This window comes from Nannospalax galili, unplaced genomic scaffold, assembly GCF_000622305.1.
Source record: "Nannospalax galili isolate Female #2095 unplaced genomic scaffold, S.galili_v1.0 scaffold1878, whole genome shotgun sequence".
NCBI classification, from domain to species: domain Eukaryota; kingdom Metazoa; phylum Chordata; class Mammalia; order Rodentia; family Spalacidae; genus Nannospalax; species Nannospalax galili.
The window spans coordinates 12,381-31,740 of NW_008341752.1; the positions used below are offsets into that span (position 1 = coordinate 12,381).

The 19,360-nt window shown below is 46.2% G+C and overlaps 1 protein-coding gene across 1 annotated transcript in view; it reads left to right on the top strand.

The window, feature by feature from the left end:
* Window positions 1–1,536: 1,536 nt before the first annotated feature.
* The window catches only part of Glis1 (GLIS family zinc finger 1), a 202,599-nt gene continuing 184,775 nt past the window's right edge, over window positions 1,537–19,360 (top strand). Inside the window, exons 1-2 of the mRNA XM_017799181.2 lie at window positions 1,537–1,698; window positions 2,294–2,555. Coding sequence (XP_017654670.2) covers window positions 2,336–2,555 — 220 coding nt within the window. The 5' untranslated portion in view covers window positions 1,537–1,698; window positions 2,294–2,335. The remainder of the gene's footprint in view (window positions 1,699–2,293; window positions 2,556–19,360) is intronic.

The following is a 19,360-nucleotide window of genomic DNA, read 5'->3' on the forward strand; positions in this document are numbered from 1 at the left end:
CTTCCAGCCTTCTTACTTAAAAAAAAATATTTATGAGCATGTGTGTGTGCATGCATGAGTATATGTGTACCATAAGCCAGAGAGCATTAGAGTCCTCTGGAACTGTGTTAAAGGTGGTTGTGAGCCACCTGATGTGGGTGCTAGGAACCAAACCCAGGTCCTCTGCAAGAGTAGTAAGCCTTCTTAACTGCTGAGCCATCCCTCCAGCCCCTTCTTGCTTTTGAATGGGTAAACTGAGTAGGGATATGTGGCCTGTTGACAAGGGCCATTACCTGCTCTTCAGAAGCTCTCTCTCTCTCTCTCTCTCTCTCTCTCTCTCTCTCTCTCTGTAGCTACCTGGTGGCCAGTTGGGAGGGTTGGTGAGGTACTCTTTCTTCTATCTCTTTTCCTCCTATCTTAAAAGCAACAATCTCCAACCACAGTTCCAAGAAAGAGGCAAAATCTCTGAGATGCCTGTGCAACCCTTGCCCAGTGTGTTTCAGGCAGAGGTGGCTACAAAAATCACAGGAAACCAAATCTTAACATTTTGTGATGGGAAAATCTTGCTTTTCCAAGATTCTGGGAATGCTGTTTGGATTGTCTTCCTGGATATTGAATTTTACTCTGTGAACCTGACCCATGGCACTAGGAACTCCAAACATGTTTTTCAGTTTATGACTAAGGCTAATCTCAATGAGTGCAAGACAGGCAAGACCCTTTGGGCCGGTTGTCACGAGCAACAGTACATAGGGGAGGTGTTGATGTCATGCAGGACATTTTGCTGCTTCTCTGGACCCTTTGGAAGCCCGGGCAGGTCCGACAGGAATGAACGTCCGTATTTTTCACAGCTCAGAGATGGGCTCTGAGCCGTTGTTTCTAGTCACTGCAAAGCCTCATCCTTCCCCAGTGCTCTTCCTACACATTGGGCAGGGCACCCTGAGACTCTGATGTCTCCATGGCGGGGTTTGTGGGGAGAAGGGGCAGGGAGCCCTGTACAGCCGGGAGGAACTTTGAGATCCTCCTGCCTGGACGGAACCTTTCTGGTGGAAAACCTCACAAAAGTAAAGCAGTGCAAAAGCGAGCTGAGGCCTGGAAGGCCCGGCTGGGCTGCTGACTTGCTGTGAAATCTGTACGACTTCAGAAAGTGGGTTGGACTCAAAAAAGAAAAACCAAAAAACCCACACAAACAACAAAACACCGACTCGCGAAGCACTTTCGCGTCTGTTACCTCCGCTTTAGCAGATTCTGCCGTTCCCACTTGCCGGGGAGAAAATCCGACCTGGGGAGAGGAAGGATCCTGCTCTCCCGTCCGGACCTTAGGGCCTGCGGAGCTCGGCTTCCCGGGGCAGCCGGCCTCTCCGGGTTGCGGGCCACGCCTGTCAAACCCTGGGCTAGGCTGAGCGCTGCCCCGCCCAGACCCCCAGGCGAGAGGCACGCCTTCGCGCCGCCATTGGCCTGGGCCTGCGGCCCGGAGAGCCAGTGGCCGGCGCGGCTGTCTGGCAGCGGGGGTCCGCCCCGCCCCGCCCCCGGGGTGCCGCCCCGTAGGACGCGGCGGCCGCTGCGGGGGTTGCGGTGCCGGAGCAGGCGCGCCGAGCCCTGCGCCCCGCGAGCCGCAGCGCCTGCTGTGAGGTGAGGAGAGGGCGGCTCGCGGCCGGGAGAGCGACCGCGCGGGGAACCCAGCGGCGTCCGAATTCGCCAGCGTGGGCGTGCTGCGGCCAGGCGAGTCGCGTGGGGCTGTTGCTGGAGAGCCAGGCTCGGGAGCGGGGACCGCCAGCGTGCGTGGGGCCCGGGCCTGAGAGACGCGAGAATGAGCGTGTGCACGTCTGGTGACGGGGTGCGCCCCGACGGCGGTGGAAGTCTGCACGCGGGAGCGCGACGGGCCGTGCCGGATCGGCTTGCGCTGCCCGAAGCCACGGCAGATGCGCGTGGCTCGGTGTGCGGGTGGCTCGGGGTGCGCGTGGCGGCCTCGCGCAGTGGGCGTGAACGCTCTCCGCGGGGCTGCGCGGGAGTCGCGTCTACGCGGGCAGCGCTGCTGAGGAGCACCTGAAGGTGCGTGGTCCCGGCCCGCCCGAGCCGACCCTACGCGTTCGCGCCGCCGCCCTCTGGGCGTCCGTCTAGGGAACGCGGGGATTCAGTTCGTCCGAAGAGGGCTGGTCTGGTTAGGCGGGGAGCGGCTCCGCGCGGGGTCAGGTGGGTCGAGCCGGCGGGGACCGTGTGGCGGCGCAGATCGCTGACTGGAAAGTGGCTGCTCGCACCCGGCACGGCCGGGCCCGCAGCTCACATTCTTAAGTCCGGTGCTGTCTCCCCTCCGCAGGAGCCCGGCGCGACCCCCAGCCGCGCGCCCCGCCCCGGCGCCATGCACTGCGAGGTGGCCGAAGGGCTTTCGGACAAGAGGCCCAAGGAGGCCCCGAGGGCGCCCGGCCCGGGCCTCGGAGCTCACATGGCCTTCAGGATCACCGTGAGTGGCGGCGGCTGCGGGGACGGGAGCCCGCGAGACCTGCTGCCCCGGCTGCCCGCGCCGCCACCCCGGAGCCCTCGAGACTACGGCCCGTCCAAAGCCGCCGGCGGAGGCAAGGGTGAGTCCTGCCCTGCCAAAGGGCCGGGCCCCGGGCCTGCCGGGGTTCCGCGTGCGGCTGCGCTGCCACCGGCCTCGTAGGGGTCCTCAGGCGAACTTGGTGGAACTTGAGGAGCTCCTAGTTCCTCAGTTTCTCAGTAGTTGGTTGGAACTTGTCAGTCTGAATGGACGCCTGGAGGCATCCAGTTTAAACCCAGTGGGCATGTTTGGGAGGAAATGTGTATAGAAAGCTCACATTGCATACTTTTGCTTCTGTATGTTTCTGATAAAAGTGTGAAACCTCAAAATTTTATTACATGTTAGGGGAGTAGCAACTCCTCTATCCCGGTAACTTTCTATCTGAGCTGCTGAAGGCGTACTTTGAAGTACTCCAATCTCTTTAAATAACAAAAACCAGCAGACTGGGGCAGGACCTCAGTTTCTCCATCTTTCAAGTTAGGAATTTATTATGCCAGATGATTTATTGATTCCTGATGGAAATTTTTCAGTATCTAATCCAGCCTGGGCCAGGTCTTGACTTAGAAATGGCTTTTCTTTTTGTACTTGGAAAAGCTGGTGCCTTCAGGCCAGCCTGGGACTCGTTATGGGCAAAGACAAGGAGTGGTGCTGGTATTCTCCTGGACATATTAGTCCAATCACAGTTAATTATTATCACAGTGTTATTTATGGGTTTCACGTTAACAGATAATTAACCAGGCATTAAAGGGATTAAGAGGATATGTCCACCCTCCTTTTTTTTTTTTTTTTTTTCCCTTTAGCAGAACCTTAAGCTTTGGGGTTTGATTATATAAGCTCTGGGGTCTTTTGACTCTCTTCTGGAGTGTATTTCAATGAAGACCAAACCAGGCAGTGCTTTATGACTATAGACCTCATTTTAGCATCGGCTCAGCACTTTAGGAGAGATAGGCCAGCTCCGTGTGATTGAAAGAAGTGCATAGAGGTTTCTCCTTTCTAAGGAAAACACCCCACTTTGTAAGAAAGAGTTCTTTCTTGTCTTCTTGTTTTTAAATGTCAGTCTCTTGTCCAAGCCAGAGATAACTTTTTTTAAAAAAAAATTTATTATTTTTATTTTACATGTGTGTATGTGTTGCCTGCATGTGGGTGAGTGCACCCGTGTCGTGCAATGCCTGCAGAGTTCAGAAGAGGCTGTTGGAGTTATGGACAGTTGTTAGTTGGCATGTGGCTGCTGGGATTCGAACCCGGGTCTTCTGCAAGAACAGCCAGTGTTCTTAACCGCCGAGCCATCTTTCTAGTCCCCTAGAGATAAATTTTAAAGAAGGATGTATGTGGGAAAAATACCTACAGAGTATTTTTTTCTTGAATTCTTATTCGAGACCTCTTACTGGAGAGACGAGAGAGCAGTGCTATGTAGGGAGTTGAGACCAATATTTTCTACAGAGAGTTCCCTGGTGTCTTGGGTCCTCTTATACTCATGCAACATTTGTGTGTTAAAAAAAAAATTATGGCTATTCTCTGCAGATCAAGTTCTGTATAGCCCTAGTGAATTGCTCTTCCCCACACAATATTTGTTCCACAGGATGGCTAGAGGCGTGTCCTTGGCATAATTTCTACTTCCATTACTTAAAGCCTCAATTGTTTTTCGTTTTTTTAATCTACCCATAACATATTTATTTATATATATATTTTTTAAAGTTAGGGTTGCATTTGGAAAGGACAGGGTAGGTAAAGAGCTGGGAAAGACCTATAGCTGGTCTTTCTGGTTGCATTGTCTCCCAGTGCTTCTAAGTTGTTTTTCTTCACAGCTTCCAGGTATTGAGGTGGAATAGATGACACCCATTTGAAAGGTGAGAAAACTGAGGCCAGCCAGAGGGGGAAGTGTCTAGTCTCTAGAAGGCCACCCACTAGATCAGGGGCTGTGGGAACCAGACCTCTGGGATAACCTCGCATTAGAGACAGGGAAGACTGCTTGCTCTTCGCAGTCAGGCCAGGTAGTCTCAGGTATCTGCCCTGCCAGTCTTCTCAACTCTCTTGGAAGTGCTGTTGATGAAATGGCACCTTCTTCCTACCCTCCTTGGAATAAAATAGTCATTAGATCACTCAAAACCCTTTGAATGTGTGCTGTCCAGCCCCGCACTCTCAGGCTTATTGGAAACAGACTAGTAGGAATACCAATTGAAGCATATTTATTAACTGTGCTGGAAATGAGAAGACACTCTCCCCATGATGGGTAGGACTCGGGGGAAGCTATTTCACTCCTTTGAGCCTCAGGCCTCCTCATTTACAGGAAATTTACCTTGAGACTGATTTGGAAAGACCGCTAGCATTCACAATAAAGGTGGGAAGGGATGTATTAATTAGTGCCTGGTTAATTTTAGGATTGCTGTTGTAATGTGTTTAATGTTTTCAGCCTCTGGTTTTTAATTTACACAAGAAGTGATAATGCACACCTCGCAAAGTCAACAAAACAAGGATGGTAAGAATGATATATAAACTGAAAAGATAGATCACTATTATTAATGTGCACAGGGTGCCATGCTAGGGACAGTGATGTTGTAGGTAAAGGGGAGAGAGAAATTGGAATGTTAGATGTTAAGGGCACTAATTCTGGTGCATTAGCCAGGGGAGGCCGAGTTGCACTGTGCTTCAGGTCTTCTGTGTCCACTGCCACCAGCGATGAGAAAGACTGAAGTGCTTAGCCTGGTATCAGGTTTCAGGTGATCTGCCTTCTACCTTAACAGACCTGAAGCAGAGGAAAGGAGTTTATCCATATGTGTTTGGGTCCTGTGTGTTTCCAGATCTGGACCAGGAGGGACTAGGCATGGTGTGACATCATGGGTTAACGCTGTCATCATTTACAATAAAAATCACTGTTTATGACCAAATTCCGTTTATACAGATTCCAAACAGTTTAAAAGGCCAAATTGCCAAATCTTACATTTTTTTTTCTTTATTAAACACCCAAGATTGCTTTTATTAGTCCTGACAGGGAAAGAAGGTAAACATCTGGGCTTTCCCTGGTGGACAGCTTTGTGGCCATGGCTGGATGATGTCTGCTCTGTGCTCAGGACTTCATGGTGTTCAGAGTATGTCCCCACACATTCCCTCATCCCACTCTGCCTACCTTGTGGGCTCTTCTGAGGGAACACGTGGAGCACTTTGTATCTGTATAGTATGAGACAGACACTGGCTCTTAGAAAAGTGACTCCCATTTTATAGATGAATGCATGTAGGTCCCCCAGGCTTTGCTCAAAGCTACAGATAGTAAAAAATATTTGATTCTGGTTCCATGACTTGTACCATCTAGCGTTTGAAAGCAGCTGGCATTTGTATTCAAGGCTTTCTGAACATTCCCAGAGAATTGAACTGTTTGCTTTTGATATGTCTCCTGTCTTAAATCTTTAGAAGTTGGTAACTAGCCTGTATGCCATGTCTAGAAGACTTTGTAGTTTACCAGATTCCATCTGTCCATACCAGATAAAGAGGTTACTATTTAATTCACAGCAATTGACTGGGGCCTGGGACCTTTTTACCATATACTGTACATACTAACAACAACCACCAAAAAGACATTGATGATTGCCACAAATGTGAACTCTGCCATTAGTTAAACAACTACCCTAACATGGATGTATATGCCCCAAAATAGTCTTGTAGCTTAGAAAGAAAGAAAGAAAGAAAGAGAAAGAAAGAAAGAAAAAAAGAGAGAGATTAATTAATTCTAGGCTGTATGCCTGTGTGTCATTGGTGATGGAGAGCAAGATGTGATGGTTTCAGTGGTATTAATCTGATTGAGTTTCTTCTTATGAGCAGGAAGCCACTGCCGTATTCTGGGAGGCATGGAGAGGCTTGCGCATCTGTAGTAGAAAGGTATGAGTTATTTTTAAAGCATTTCCCCCCTCCGGCTCTGGTGGGCAATTTGCTTGCATTTCATCCATTTTAAAGTGCTGGTCCTGTGATCCGGAAATAATCAGATCCAAATTTTTTCAGTGCTTGAGGTTTCAAATACGGGGAAGAAAAACCTGCTGACCAAATGTCAGACTCGCTGAGACAAAGAGAAACAAGTATGTGTGTGGGTATACAAATGAGATAGGAACATGTTGCGTCTACAGTTGTATCTGACAAATCTTTTATAGACATGTAGCGGAAATATAATTCCCAAAGAGTCCCTTCAAATTTTGTGCAGCTAGAATTTCTCTTCTTTTCCTGCTTCCCAAGCTCTCTAGAAGCTGTTAAGACTTGGCCGACAAAGTGGAAAGGGAGCCATCTCATAAGATGGTGACTTCACTAGGGCCTTGTTTCACTGTAGTTTACCTGGTGTACTTAGATGGCCTTTGATGGACCCTCTTTGTTGTGGACTGGAATTGATAGGGTGAGTTTCTCTATCAGTGTGAATTTTTTTGTACATTGTGGTTTTTCTTCACATTTCTGAAAAAAGAAAACCATCCCATCCCATTATTCACCTCCCTGTGTTTCTTTTGCATGAGAAGGCAAGTGATCCGGCACGCTTATTTTCACAGTGCGTTAAAATCCTATCACAGGCATAAGTGCACAGTGAATCATTTAAAAACGATATTCTTATATTCTTTGTTCTAAATGTTGCACAATTATCATCATTTTCTTTGGTTTTATTTTGTGGAGTTTGGCCAGCATCTTAGCCGAGAGGAGAAACTTCAGTTTGAAATAGGAGTTTCATTCCTTTTTGGGATAGGATTAGGAAGAAAAAGCAACAGACAAACTTTATTTGGAAATTGGCCAGTGACTATCGCTAACTGTGGCTTTTACGTAAAGAAGATTTTTCTCTAAATTTTATTGGGAAGAAGTCCCATTTTGAATCTGATACAGTGGTACCTTTGTGTGCGCGCGTGTGTGTGTGTGTGTGTGTGTGTGTGTGTGTGTGTGTGTGTGTGTGTATGGTTATAGTCAAAGTTAAATGATCAAATTTAGTTTGCTAATATTTTTTCCAAACTAGGTTTTAGTTGCATTTAGTTTGGACCTAGAGAGTAAGTTGTTTCTTTAGGTAGGGGGTAGTAGTTTATTTTTGTGTGTAAAGAAACAAAGACGTTCAGTTCAAGGGAGAGAAGGAAAAAAAAAAAACTACAGTGGGCTTTGAAAAGTTTGACTTCATGATGCAAAAACTCAAGCTGTAATTCCAGGGGGATTGAAAAAACAAAACAAAAACCCAACCAAACCCCTAACTTAGGAACTATTTGTGCTGTTCACCTTCACTGTGCTCTTGATTCTAGCTGCTTAAAAATAGACTTTATCAACGGCCTCTGCCCAAATTAATAGTTTACAATGAAAAAAAAAAATGTTTTCAGCATTGGAAGCAAAGTCCGGGCACTAACAGCTGAGTTACTGAGTAAGGGAAACAGAAGGGGAGGGGTCGTTTTGTGGCTGCTTTGGTCTCCCAGAGCCTTATTTATAAGAAACCGAAAGAAAACAGAGGTTGAGCCTGGGTGGGGGTGGAGAGAATGCAGCCCTAACTCAGGGGTCTTAACAGTTTCAAGACACTGAATGCATCTGTTTTTTTCTTTCCCATCTTGCCCTTAAACTCCAAAGTGTTGGTCCCGAAGGTTCCAGCAGATAGAAAGGATTGTGTTAGTTACAAGCTGTGTTTTTAAAGTCAGTGTTTGAGTCAGATGCATGGAGAGGAGCCTTCACCCTGGTAACTGACTAATGCATTTCCTGTAGGGTCTGAATTTATTTGGTGGTTATGGTTGAGACTGCCTGGAGCATACACATGAACCACTGTACAGCTTCGATACACAGGGGCTGGGTCTTTCACTTTGAGCCTTGGTTTCCCCTTCTATAAGATGGGAAGCAGTTTAATTGAATCCGTAACTCTTTTCTGCTTTCATTCTCCAGGATCTCATACTGCCATAGCTGGGAGGGTTGGGAGGATCCAGGTGTAGAGTCTGTCTTCATCTCATGCCAGGCTGTGGGCTTTGACTGCTCCTTGGAAGTCTTGACTACTATAGGTGAACACAGAAGGAAAGGAAAGAAGGAGGGCCACTGACCTTTACTGAGCAACTACTGTGTACCAGGCCAGACATGGTACAGCTGTGAGCACATTTAATCATGCCCAGCAGCCCTATGTGGAAAGAAAACAGGCATTACTGTCAGTTTCACAGATGGGGAAACTGATGCTAGGAAAGGAAGTGACTTGTCCAAGGTTGGGTGGGCAGTAAGTAATGAGCTTGGTGTTTGAACCACACAGTCTGAAAGCAAGGCCAGTATTTTTCCCTAAAGCCCATACTCTTGAGGGAATGCTTTACAAACCCAAGCTGGATGGCTGGTTGTGGCTGTGGACCTTTGGGGAGCAGGAAGCCTCCAGGATCACCTTTCTGAGTCTCAGCTAGTAGACCGAGGAGGGATTTCAAAGGGAGACTACTTGGTTAGGCATTGCTCCCTGTCCCCACTGCAGTGCTGGGAGAAGGTGAAGGGTTCCCAATGTGACTTGCACCCTCAGGAAGCTGGGGTCTTGTGAAGGCTTTCGTGCTTTGGAGGGTCTTTTCTCTGAAGCAGGGCAACCCTCCTCTAGCCATTACAGCTTATATTCCCAGCTAAAGCTATCTCCTCATGTGGAAAAATTCCTTGCTGAGGCCCTGGTTCCCTGATGCCAGTGACTCGTGGATCCATTAAGCAATGATTTCATTTTTAGAACTTCATAAGATGAAGATGGGCTTATCAGTGTGAGCAGATCAGGGACCCAGCAGACCTTGAGAGATGTTTTGGGAAATAGATCTTTTGTGTCAAATAATGAGCCTGTCAAATGATGCCCTGTGGAAGGCAAGGGTCTCCTGCCAGTTGAGTCTTGCACATGTGTTTATACGATGCCTGTGCATGTGTGCTCTAAAGGAATCACGTTCTGAGGACAGAACTGCAGGAGCCTTTCTGGTCTTGGTGTTGTCACTGGTTTTGAGTGGGAACGTGCAAAGCAGTATCAGTGTGGCCCAAGTTCTTCTATTTTTTAGCCACCAGGTTACTTTTTTAGATGCAGTTACTTTTGTTTTTAAATAACAGACTTGCTAGAAAATAGAGCTTTAGCAAGAAACTAAGAAGGACCATAAACCTGACTTGAAAAAGACAGATCCCATTTGCTGTTTTAAGCTCTCAGGAGGACTGGAGATTGGGTTTACTTTGGAACGCTGCTGGACCATATGAATTACTTCTCTGAGGGCTGGGTATTTAATGCCTAGTAGAAGTTTGTGTAAGAGCTGATGATGTATTTTGCCGACTTTCCAACCCTGTAAATAAATTACACGTGCCGGTAGAGGCTGCCAGTATCCACTATATCAGTTGAAGCTTAATTTTTATCCCAAACCTCTTAATACTTTTGTCCTAGCAAGCACAGCAAATTGGCGGCCTGTCCCCAAATGAAGGTGTCTCCCTTCAAGCGCTGGCCTGGGTGAACTCAAGATTTTTGCCACAGTTTTGGGTGGTTAGGTGGCATTAGTGCTCTGCTGAGCCAGAGAACAATAATGTAATTTTTAAATGTATTTTAAAAATGAAACTGAATTGCTTTTACTCCCCAAACCTGTCTCACCGCCCTCCTCCAGAGAAAAGGGATGAAATTGTGTGTTTTCATCTTACTGTGGCTGTGCACCTTATCTCACTTGAGTGCAAAGCCCAGGTAATAGTGTTTGCATTTCCAGTGAGAAACAAAATAGGGGTTCTAATTTGGACACACTATTAAATATTTCATGCTTCAACCAAACTCAATTCTTTTTCCTATAATAAGTTTAAATATTAATTCTCTGGAATGTCAGATGCCTAAAGCTAAGCATTTAGTGATCCGCAGTTTCAAGTGTCTCGAAGAAGGTTTATGAAACAGGATATTTCACTGGGAGGGATGAGTAGTGTATTTCAGAGATATCTGAGTTCAAGGCAGTGTCTTCTGATTTACTTTTTAAAGGGAAAAGGTCATAAAATAAGTTGCTTTATGTGCTGAAGGATTAAGTGGCTTAGGCTGAAATAACAGCAGGGACTTTACTGGTTCCCCCATTATATTTTAACAATGCTTTTTGGGGGAGGGGGGGTAGGTCATTTTCCCGCCTGCTTGTCTCCTCCTCTCTGCCCCCCCCATCCCAGCCAGATGGCTTTAATTCTAACCAAATCCCACGCTGAGGCCAAATGATTGATCAAACAGTCATTTGTACTTACGTAGCGCTCTTTGTGAGAATATGTCCGAGCCGAAGCTTCTCACAGGGCAGGCTCTTCATGGGGCCTTCAGAGGGATGATTTCAGTCAGACTGGGGGGCTTGGTGAGGTGGGGGTACAGGATGGGTGCAGAACTGAAATCCTAGACCTTGAATCCTCAGAATTTCTTACTTAAAACCTTGCTGGTACTTCTAGCCCCAGGCATCAGGGATTTCTGAATTTTCCAAACACAGGAACATGATAGTTATACTTTTAGTGCCTGCTGATGGAGAAGATGCCTAATGAAGTGTAGGTGTCTATTAATCTTAAGTGTTCTTCATAAATACATTGGTATTTTTCCAAGCAGAGAACATAGGCATACATCTGGACAGATTTGTCCTGCAGACTGTTCTTGGTTTGTGCTTTAAGATCTTTGCTGAATTACAGCTGATAGATTGGTGACCTGTTGGTCAATCAGAAAAAAGACCCCTGCCAGTTGGCTCCACCCCCATCTCTTGCTAGTTCCTTGGTTGTGCATACTTTTCATTCTGCACCCTCAAACAGAAATTTCTCTCTGTCCTTCTTTCCTTATAAACCACAAACTTCTTTTTATTTATTTTTGTGCATCCTTAACTTGTTTTTGGAAACAAGGGGGAAAACACACAATATTAAAATATTCATTGTTGTACTCTGGTATCCAGCACCAGGTCTGACCTGAAGTGGTTTTGAGGTATATGAGATGTTGGTTGAGGCCATGGGTATGGAATCAGGCCACCAGGTTCAAGTCATGGCTTGGTATACTAATTTAGGGGCCTTGGGTCAGTCAGTTTTTGAACTTTCTGAGTCTCAGTATCCCTATTCATAAATTGAGGATAATAATAGTTATAATTTCAACAGACTGTGATGAGGGTAGATGAGTTAACACAAGTATAAGTGCTTAAAAACAATAGCTGGCTCATGTTGAATGCTTATTAATGTTACTCTTACAGTTATTATCAATATTGCTCCTGCTATAAATGATATGGGAACCTCTGGGAAAGGCTTTGTCTCCCTCCTTTCTACTGCACTGACCCTACTTAATCTTTCCTACCCAGCTCAAGTGCCACCTCCTCCTAGGAGCTTTTTCTTCCCCCTAGTCATCTTTCTGCCTAGAACTGTTCACTCCCTATGGCAATTACTGCTTAGGTGTCCTTGGGGAAGGAGTAGAGTGTCATTATCTCTGTGCCCCAGAGATGCTGAGCACAGACCTGGCTCAGAATGGGTGTCCAGGAAACTGGGGACTAGTGACTCAGTATCTGCCCTCAAGGAGCCTGTGTACTGTAAAGGAGAATGTTTGATGTCCTTGCTTTTTACTTCAAGGATGGGCAGGATTAGACTCTCAGCACCTTGGTACTCAGTGAAATGCTCAGTGATCCTCCTGTGCAGACACTGTCTTGGGGTCTTCACAGTGAGCTCTGCCTTAGCTTGCAGGGTGACCTTGGAAAGTCTCACTCTTCTGGGCTGCCCTCCTTATTGGGAAGGGCTGCCTTCAAGAATGGCAGGCTTTTCTGGTTGCAAGCCTCCAGAGTGGCAAGGCTACAGGCCAGGTAGGGGACCCCAGTCCTGAATGCTGTGCCAGAGTGATCACTCACCAGCCTCCTGGCCTGGACTATAAGCAGTTTTTGCTACATGCTTGTCCTCCCTTCTAGACAAAGCCCCAGCCACTGTGACATGGTCTCATGCTGTGGTTTAAAGAGCAGCTATTGAACTGAGAAGATGACTTAGTTGATGAAGTGTTTGCTGCACAAGCCTGAGGACCTGAATTTAGATCCCTAGCACATACATAATAAAAAACAAAAACCCTGGTGTGGAGGTGTGTGCCTATAATCCTAGCTATGGGAAGAGAGAGACAGAAGACTCTTTGGAGTACCTTGTCCAGCTAGTCTTGCTAAGTCAGTGAGCTTGAGGTTCAGTGAGAGACTCTGCCTCAAAAAATAAGGTAGAGAACAATAGAGGACACCCAGTGTTGACCTCTGGCCTCTACACATGTACACCCCCCATATGTGAACATGTATACACACTACCACACACACATGGACACATGAACACACATACACACACACACACACACACACACAAACAAACAGATATTGGTGGTTGCTACACATGTGATCCAGATTTTCCTGAGATGAAGAATTAGTGTTGGAACAGACTAGGATCTAGACTGACACTGATAAGGTGGAGGCAGATTAATGTTTATACCTGAGACCCAGATCCAGTGCAGGAAAGGATTAGATAGAGCTCTTGGGATGGCATTGGCCTCCTTGTCCCTTTCTGGGCACCACTGTGGGCTTTATAGTCCCATAAGGTTGAGATAGGGCATGTTACGTGGGCAAGGGTGTCAGAACTATATCTTGGGCAAATGTGCTAGACTCTGTTGCCTTTGTCTTCCTTTTTTGTTAAATGGAGATCTTATCTGTTTAGAGGGTTGACATAAAGTGAGACGAGATGTTTGAAGAGCATGTGGCATTGGGGTTGGCATGTGGCAGGTACATCTGTTACAGGTGGGTGTGGGTTTGAGTCTCTCTGAGGGGCAGACTCTTGTCTTGGTCCCAGACTAGGTGACTGCTGCTGTCTCCTCCACACTGCAGTGCTCTACCCTTTACTCCATTCTTTTTCCTTTTTGGTGCAATTGGGAGGCCGATTTGGATTTGAACTCAAGCCATGGAGGACACAGGTCTGGTTGGTTGACATAATGACTTTACTGAGGGGTAAGGATGGTCAGGAACAGCTGTCCTTTGCTGAAAGTAAGTGTAGGTGACCCCAGCCCAATTTGATGACAGGTTCTGGTCCTGGGTCACATGCAGCTGGTGGTGACTGGTGTGCCATATGAAAGGAGGGGTCTTAACTGCCGGGTGAGTGTGGAGGTATAGATGCCTCCCCTGAGCCTGGTTTAGTGGGCTGGGAATTGCTACCTGGCTCTAGCATCCTGTTGAATTTTCTTGATTCTTCAAGTTTAAGGTGTGGTTACTGCTCTGCACATCCCATGCAGCCTGCTTCTGCAGTACCTTTGGGTTTGGATTTGTTGATCCCTGCTAGGAGGAGGTATCCTTGAGGTCATTCGGTTCTTCCTCCATTTGCTTCTTGAGAGGTGTCATCATCCTCATTTTACAGATCCGGGTTTAAAACTCCCAGAGAGGAAAAGTGACCGAAAGCAGTAGAGCTGGCAGGTGGTGGCTGCAGTGTGACCTGCCCTTTCTCCCCTTTGCCACCTTGTGGGGTTCTACTGCTTCAGGCATAATCTGACCCATTCTTCATCTTTGAGAAATTGCCTCCAGCCAGAACTCACCTTGACATCATTCATCTTCTGACCACTCTTTGGCACGTTCTCTCAGGAAGTGGCAGCCTTACAGAGCTTGGCTTTGGTTTTCCTCCTGTTGGTAGTCCTGAGCATGTCTGACTGGTGGTATGGGTTCAGAGAATGGAATCCATAGGACTCTTACAAATCTTTTCCTCTTCTGTGAAGGATGTGCTTCCTGGGACGTTCCTAAGCAGACTTCCAGTGCAGTACGTGGAGTAGTTCTCAGTTTCTAAGCTTCACTCACTGAATGCCTGCTGTGTTTTAGGTATTGAGTCTAGCACTGGATACCATGGTAAACTACCAGTGCTTATAGCCTGGCAAGAGGGTGGATGGTGAGTGAGTGCTTGCAGGATCCCTCCCCACACAGGCTGATATGGTTCTGGGGATCCCAGCCGTCCTGCATGCAGTGTCACTGTCTTCTCACCTGTCTTTTACCTCACTTCCGTCCTAAACAGATTCCTGTCCTCTAGCTGGTGTCAACTGATGACTTCATCTTTGCAGCCTTGACTTAGCAAGTATGAAATGGAAATGTTTACTGGTTCCCCTGGCTGGGCTTAGATGGTGGTCAGTGGGGTTAGGGGTAGGAGAGGCTGTGTGGGGGCTGGGGGAGGCTGATTGCTGGAGCCTCTGAAGACAAGTGGGGATTTGGATACTGGAGGTGGAGCCTACCCAGGCGAGGCTGTCCTGGATGGGGGTTTCCTTGGCCAGCCCTTGTTTTTGTACCTCTTACTAGTTCCTGATGTGTAAGCTTCTTTCAGAGCTCTTGTTGCTGTGTACTTGGAATATAGGAGAGCTGTTTGCCAGGGAGTGAGGGAGTCAAGTATGTCCCTGTTGTTTAATATTGGCCAAGCAGATAGAAAGAAGGCCTCTGACTTCTACAGACCCTCCTCTTCATCCTTCTCAGCATTTTCAGTATTCTGGATCTCTCCTTTATTGAGCATTGCCAGTCACTGTATCAGCCCCCTCCCCCTTTCTAACTTAGTGGATCATCTTGTTAAATCTTCTAAGTGCCCTGTGATGTACATAAGTGTCCTTCCATAAGAACACTTAAGCTATCTGAATTAAATATAATTGAATGGAGTTAAGAATCCAATCTTTTAATTGTTTTAGCCACATTCCAAGTGTTCCGCAGACACTAGGCTAGTGGCCACATGCCAGGTAGTGCAGTTAGAATGCTTCCATTTTTGCAGATGGTGCTGGACAGTACTAGGGTATTACTCTTTAGTTTTTTCATTTCTTCATCACGCACTTCCTGATGCTGTCTCCTGTGCAAGGCTGTCTTTGGCCTCTATTTTGGGAAACATCCAGCCATGAGGGTAGGCAGGGGGACATACTGGCCTTAAAGTAGGCCAACATACTGGTTACCAGGCCAGGCTCCTGTGGGGATGCAGATATGTATCCTAGGGTTTATCTGCTCTGCTCAGAGTTCATAGAACAGCAGTGATGAGATCTGAGTGGGCTTCCTTGAGAGGTGGCATCAAGTGGCCAACCTTATTGAGAGAGAAGCAACACAGAGAGTCTGGTGATGGCTGCCCACCTGACCTCAAGCCAAGAACATGCCAGTAGTGGCATGTGCAGCCCTTTAGACAATAATACTGGGATCTGTTTTTATCCTGTGCTTTCCTGACTTCTAGAAAATTACTTGGCCTTATTCCAAATCCTTTTGGGAGGTGACTGGCCTTTTGAAGATAATTTATTAATCCTTATTTTTTCCACTTATTTAAATTACTACACACTTATAACAAATTTAGAAACTCTAGAAAGATGTCAGATAATACTTGGTTTATAATTTCACCCCTTTTGGTGACTACTGCTTGCAGTTTGATATTTTTCTTTTCATGTCTAATATGTATTGATGTATTGTTTAGCTCATAATCTTTTTGTTTTTTGAAATAGGGTCTCTGTAGCCCCAGTTGGCCTGGAGCACACCAGGTGTCCTTGATCTACAAAGATCCGCCTGTCTCTGCCTCTTGTGCTGGGATTGAAGAGATGTGCCACCACGCCCAGCTTAAGTTCTTTTTTTTTTTTTTTTTTTTTTTTTTTTTTCACTTTGTAGCCCCAGCTGGTCTGGAAGTCTGGAACTCACGTAGACCACTATGAAGACCAGGCTGGCCTTGAACTCACAGAGATCCGCCTGCCTCTGCCTCCTGAGTGCTGGGATTAAAGGTGTGCGCCACCACGCCTGGCTTAAGCTCTTAATTTTTAAAGTTAACATTCTAAAGTAATAGTTTCCATGTTATTAAAATTCTTTGTAAACATCCAAAAGCTATTAAATTTTGTTGAAACGTTTATTTTGAATAAGTGACACATTTGAAAGATCCAAAAAGGGTCGTTAGGAAAGCTTTTCTTTTTTTTTTTTTTTTTCCACCTGTCCCTGACTCCCTCCCTGCAAACTAGTGGTGCCTGTAGTTTTGACTGGCTATTCAGAGATACCTTTTGTACATTGAAACAAATGTATGTTACTTGCATATGTACAGCGTTTAAAATTAGCTTTTCTTGGGGCTGGAGATATGGTTCAGAAGTTAAGAACACTGGCTATTCTTGCAGAAGACCTGGGTTCCAATCCCAGCACCCATACGGCAGCTAACAACTGTCTGTAACTCCAGCCCCAGGGGATCCGACAGCCTCTTCTGTCCTCCTCGGGCACTGCACGACACGGATGCACTTACCTACATGCAGGCAATACACGCATACACATAAAAATAATAAAAATAAAAATAACTCGCTTTTCTCTAGTAGAGATGGTACTAGAGGGAATATTTTTCTGCAGCAGTTTTCCCTCGCATCGCCGATTATCTTCTCTGGGTACAGTTCTGTAGTGAAGCTCCGAGGCTACTGGGTAGTGTCACCTCGTAGATGGGACCCTTTAAAACTGTGTCAGTTTTCACAGTCGCAGACAGCATCTTCTCAGAGGACACACCTGCATCTTCACCTGGGCTTCAGAATTCCTAGTTTGAAGGTGAAAATCATATTCGGTTATTTCATTTTACATTTTCAGTTGCTTGTGTGCTGAAACCCGCATTGTGTGTTGATTCACAGTTTATACCTCTTTTGCATATCAAAGTTTATGTGGGAGGTCTGAATATTTTGCTTATTTGGAACTTAAATATTGAATTTACAATAAAGCTCAGAGGTGGAGTGCTTACTTAGCACATACAGGACTCAGGGTTAGATCTCTAGTGCAAGAAAAGAGACGACTTCTTTGAAGTACTTTCAGTAAGAGCGAATCCTTGTTCATTCTATTTGTTGCTAATGTTTTATAAATATACTGTTTAAGTGAGTCTTCATCATGATTTGAAACAAAAACTTGAAAAGTTCTTTTTGCAATCCAGCTGCCCGATGTTCCTTTACCGTTTTCGTTGCTTTCCTTTTTGTCACTCACCAGGTCCCATTGTTTGTTGTTATTGCTATTTGTGGTAACTTTTTAATTAGTGTTTTAAAATAAAACTTTTATTTTTAGCCAAGTAATGCCAAACAGCTTTTTAAATAGCCTAATTTGATAAAGCTTTACAGAGCTGAATCTTCACAGTCGCCCTAGGAAAGGCAGCCTTCAGTCAGTGTGGTGGTGATGTCTACCTCTAGGGGGCACCAGTTATGCGGGCTTGTGTGACAACGGTGGCTCTGCCTTGAATTCACTTAGTTATTTTCCAGCATTTTCTTCCATACATCTTAGTTACAATAGTAAAACTTTTAACAGCTAAATGTCCCATAGTGATTAAGCACATCCCACACACAATTAGTTCCTTTAATTTTCCAATACCTCTGGTGAGGAATTCTCTGATCTACAGATGAAGAAATGTGCCAAAGAGGAAAAGCAGCTTATCCTGGAGGGCAGTGAGGATCTCTAAAGCAGACTTGGCTGTGGTGTTAGGATGTGGTGTTCTCACTTCCCACAGTCTTGTTACAGATGAAGATTTACTTTTCTCAAGCCCCAGGCTCCTATCTGCACTATCTTTGCCTCCCCCTGGCCTAGTGCCTTGATGTGTGATGAAAGGTTGGGTCCTGGCAAAGCCCTGAGGCAGCAGGCATGTTGGTGGCACTGGCTGCTTTGTTCTGAAGTGAGACCACTCTGGTTTGAAACCCTTGTCCAACTGGTACTCGGAGAGGAGGAAGGATAGAGATAGAAGAGCCCAAGGAGAGGGTTTTCTCTACACAGTAGTGAGGAGCTGGGACCTGTTCTAACACTCGTGCCAAGTGGCAGTAAGTTGCTTCATGAAGCTCAAGAGACTGGCTGTAAGAGGACCACATAGAGAACAGGGCACAGCCAGGAGGCTAGAGGAACAGAGTGACAGGTGGATCCATGTGCGAAGATAGTAAGGAGGAAAGGCTAGAAAGGAGTTGGATAGCAAGGAGTTGGATAGAAAGGAGTTGGGGTTGCTGCCTGTTGGTAGAGTGAAGACAGGATACCTACTCTAAAGGTCATTGTCAGGCCCACCCTGCCATAGAGGGCTTCTTGCTAGGCAGAAGTGGGAGATTAGAAATGTCTCACAGGACACAGTGGGATGGCTGCTGTCTGACGATACAGGAGCCCACCAGGAAGCCCACCATAAAAGGGACCCTAGTGGGACAGTGGATGTGTAGCCTTCAAGTCTAGAGGACAACTCTGCCTGTTGCTCAGTGGACAGTAAGGGACCTAGACTGGCCTGTGCCCTGCCTGGCTAGGGAGGGAAGGAACTAACTGCAAGTAGAGCTTGGAGTTGAGAGCATTAATCTGGACTGACATCTTAATTACTAAACTGAGACTGTTCTTGGGACTGAAAGTTCATGGGACTAAAATACATTTCAAGATCTACAGGGAACTGGGGGGTGGGGCTGTGTCTGTGTGTTCAGATGGGGTTTTGAAAAGGGGCAGCAGAAGGAGTAGGCAGGTGCTTTCTCATTGGGCAGTGGGCATGCCAGTTAATTCATGCATCTTGGGAGCTTTTCTTTTCTTTTCTGATATAACCTTTCATTTTCCCGGGGTTAAATAACCCCTTTTTATTTGCCTAGTTTTATATTTTTCCCTAATTACTCTATCAGCCTGTCAAATGCCTGTCAGTCAGATGCTAGTCTGTCTTTCCCACACCTAGACCTGGTTTAGAGGACTTTTCTGGGACTTTCCTCGCAGTCTATTCTGAGCAGAATCCCTAGATCTTGGTTCATTGGATAGCTGTCGCACACCCTGGCTGATGTAAGCAAAAAGGTGACTTTAAAAAAATATTTTATTTATTATTTTTATGTGTATGATGTATTGCCTGCATGTAGGTAAGTGCACCTGTGTTGTGCAGTGACCAAGGAGGATAGAAGAGGCTGTTGGATCCCCTATAACTGGAGTTATAGACAGTTGTAAGCTGCCATGTGGGTGCTGGGATTCAAACCTGGAACTT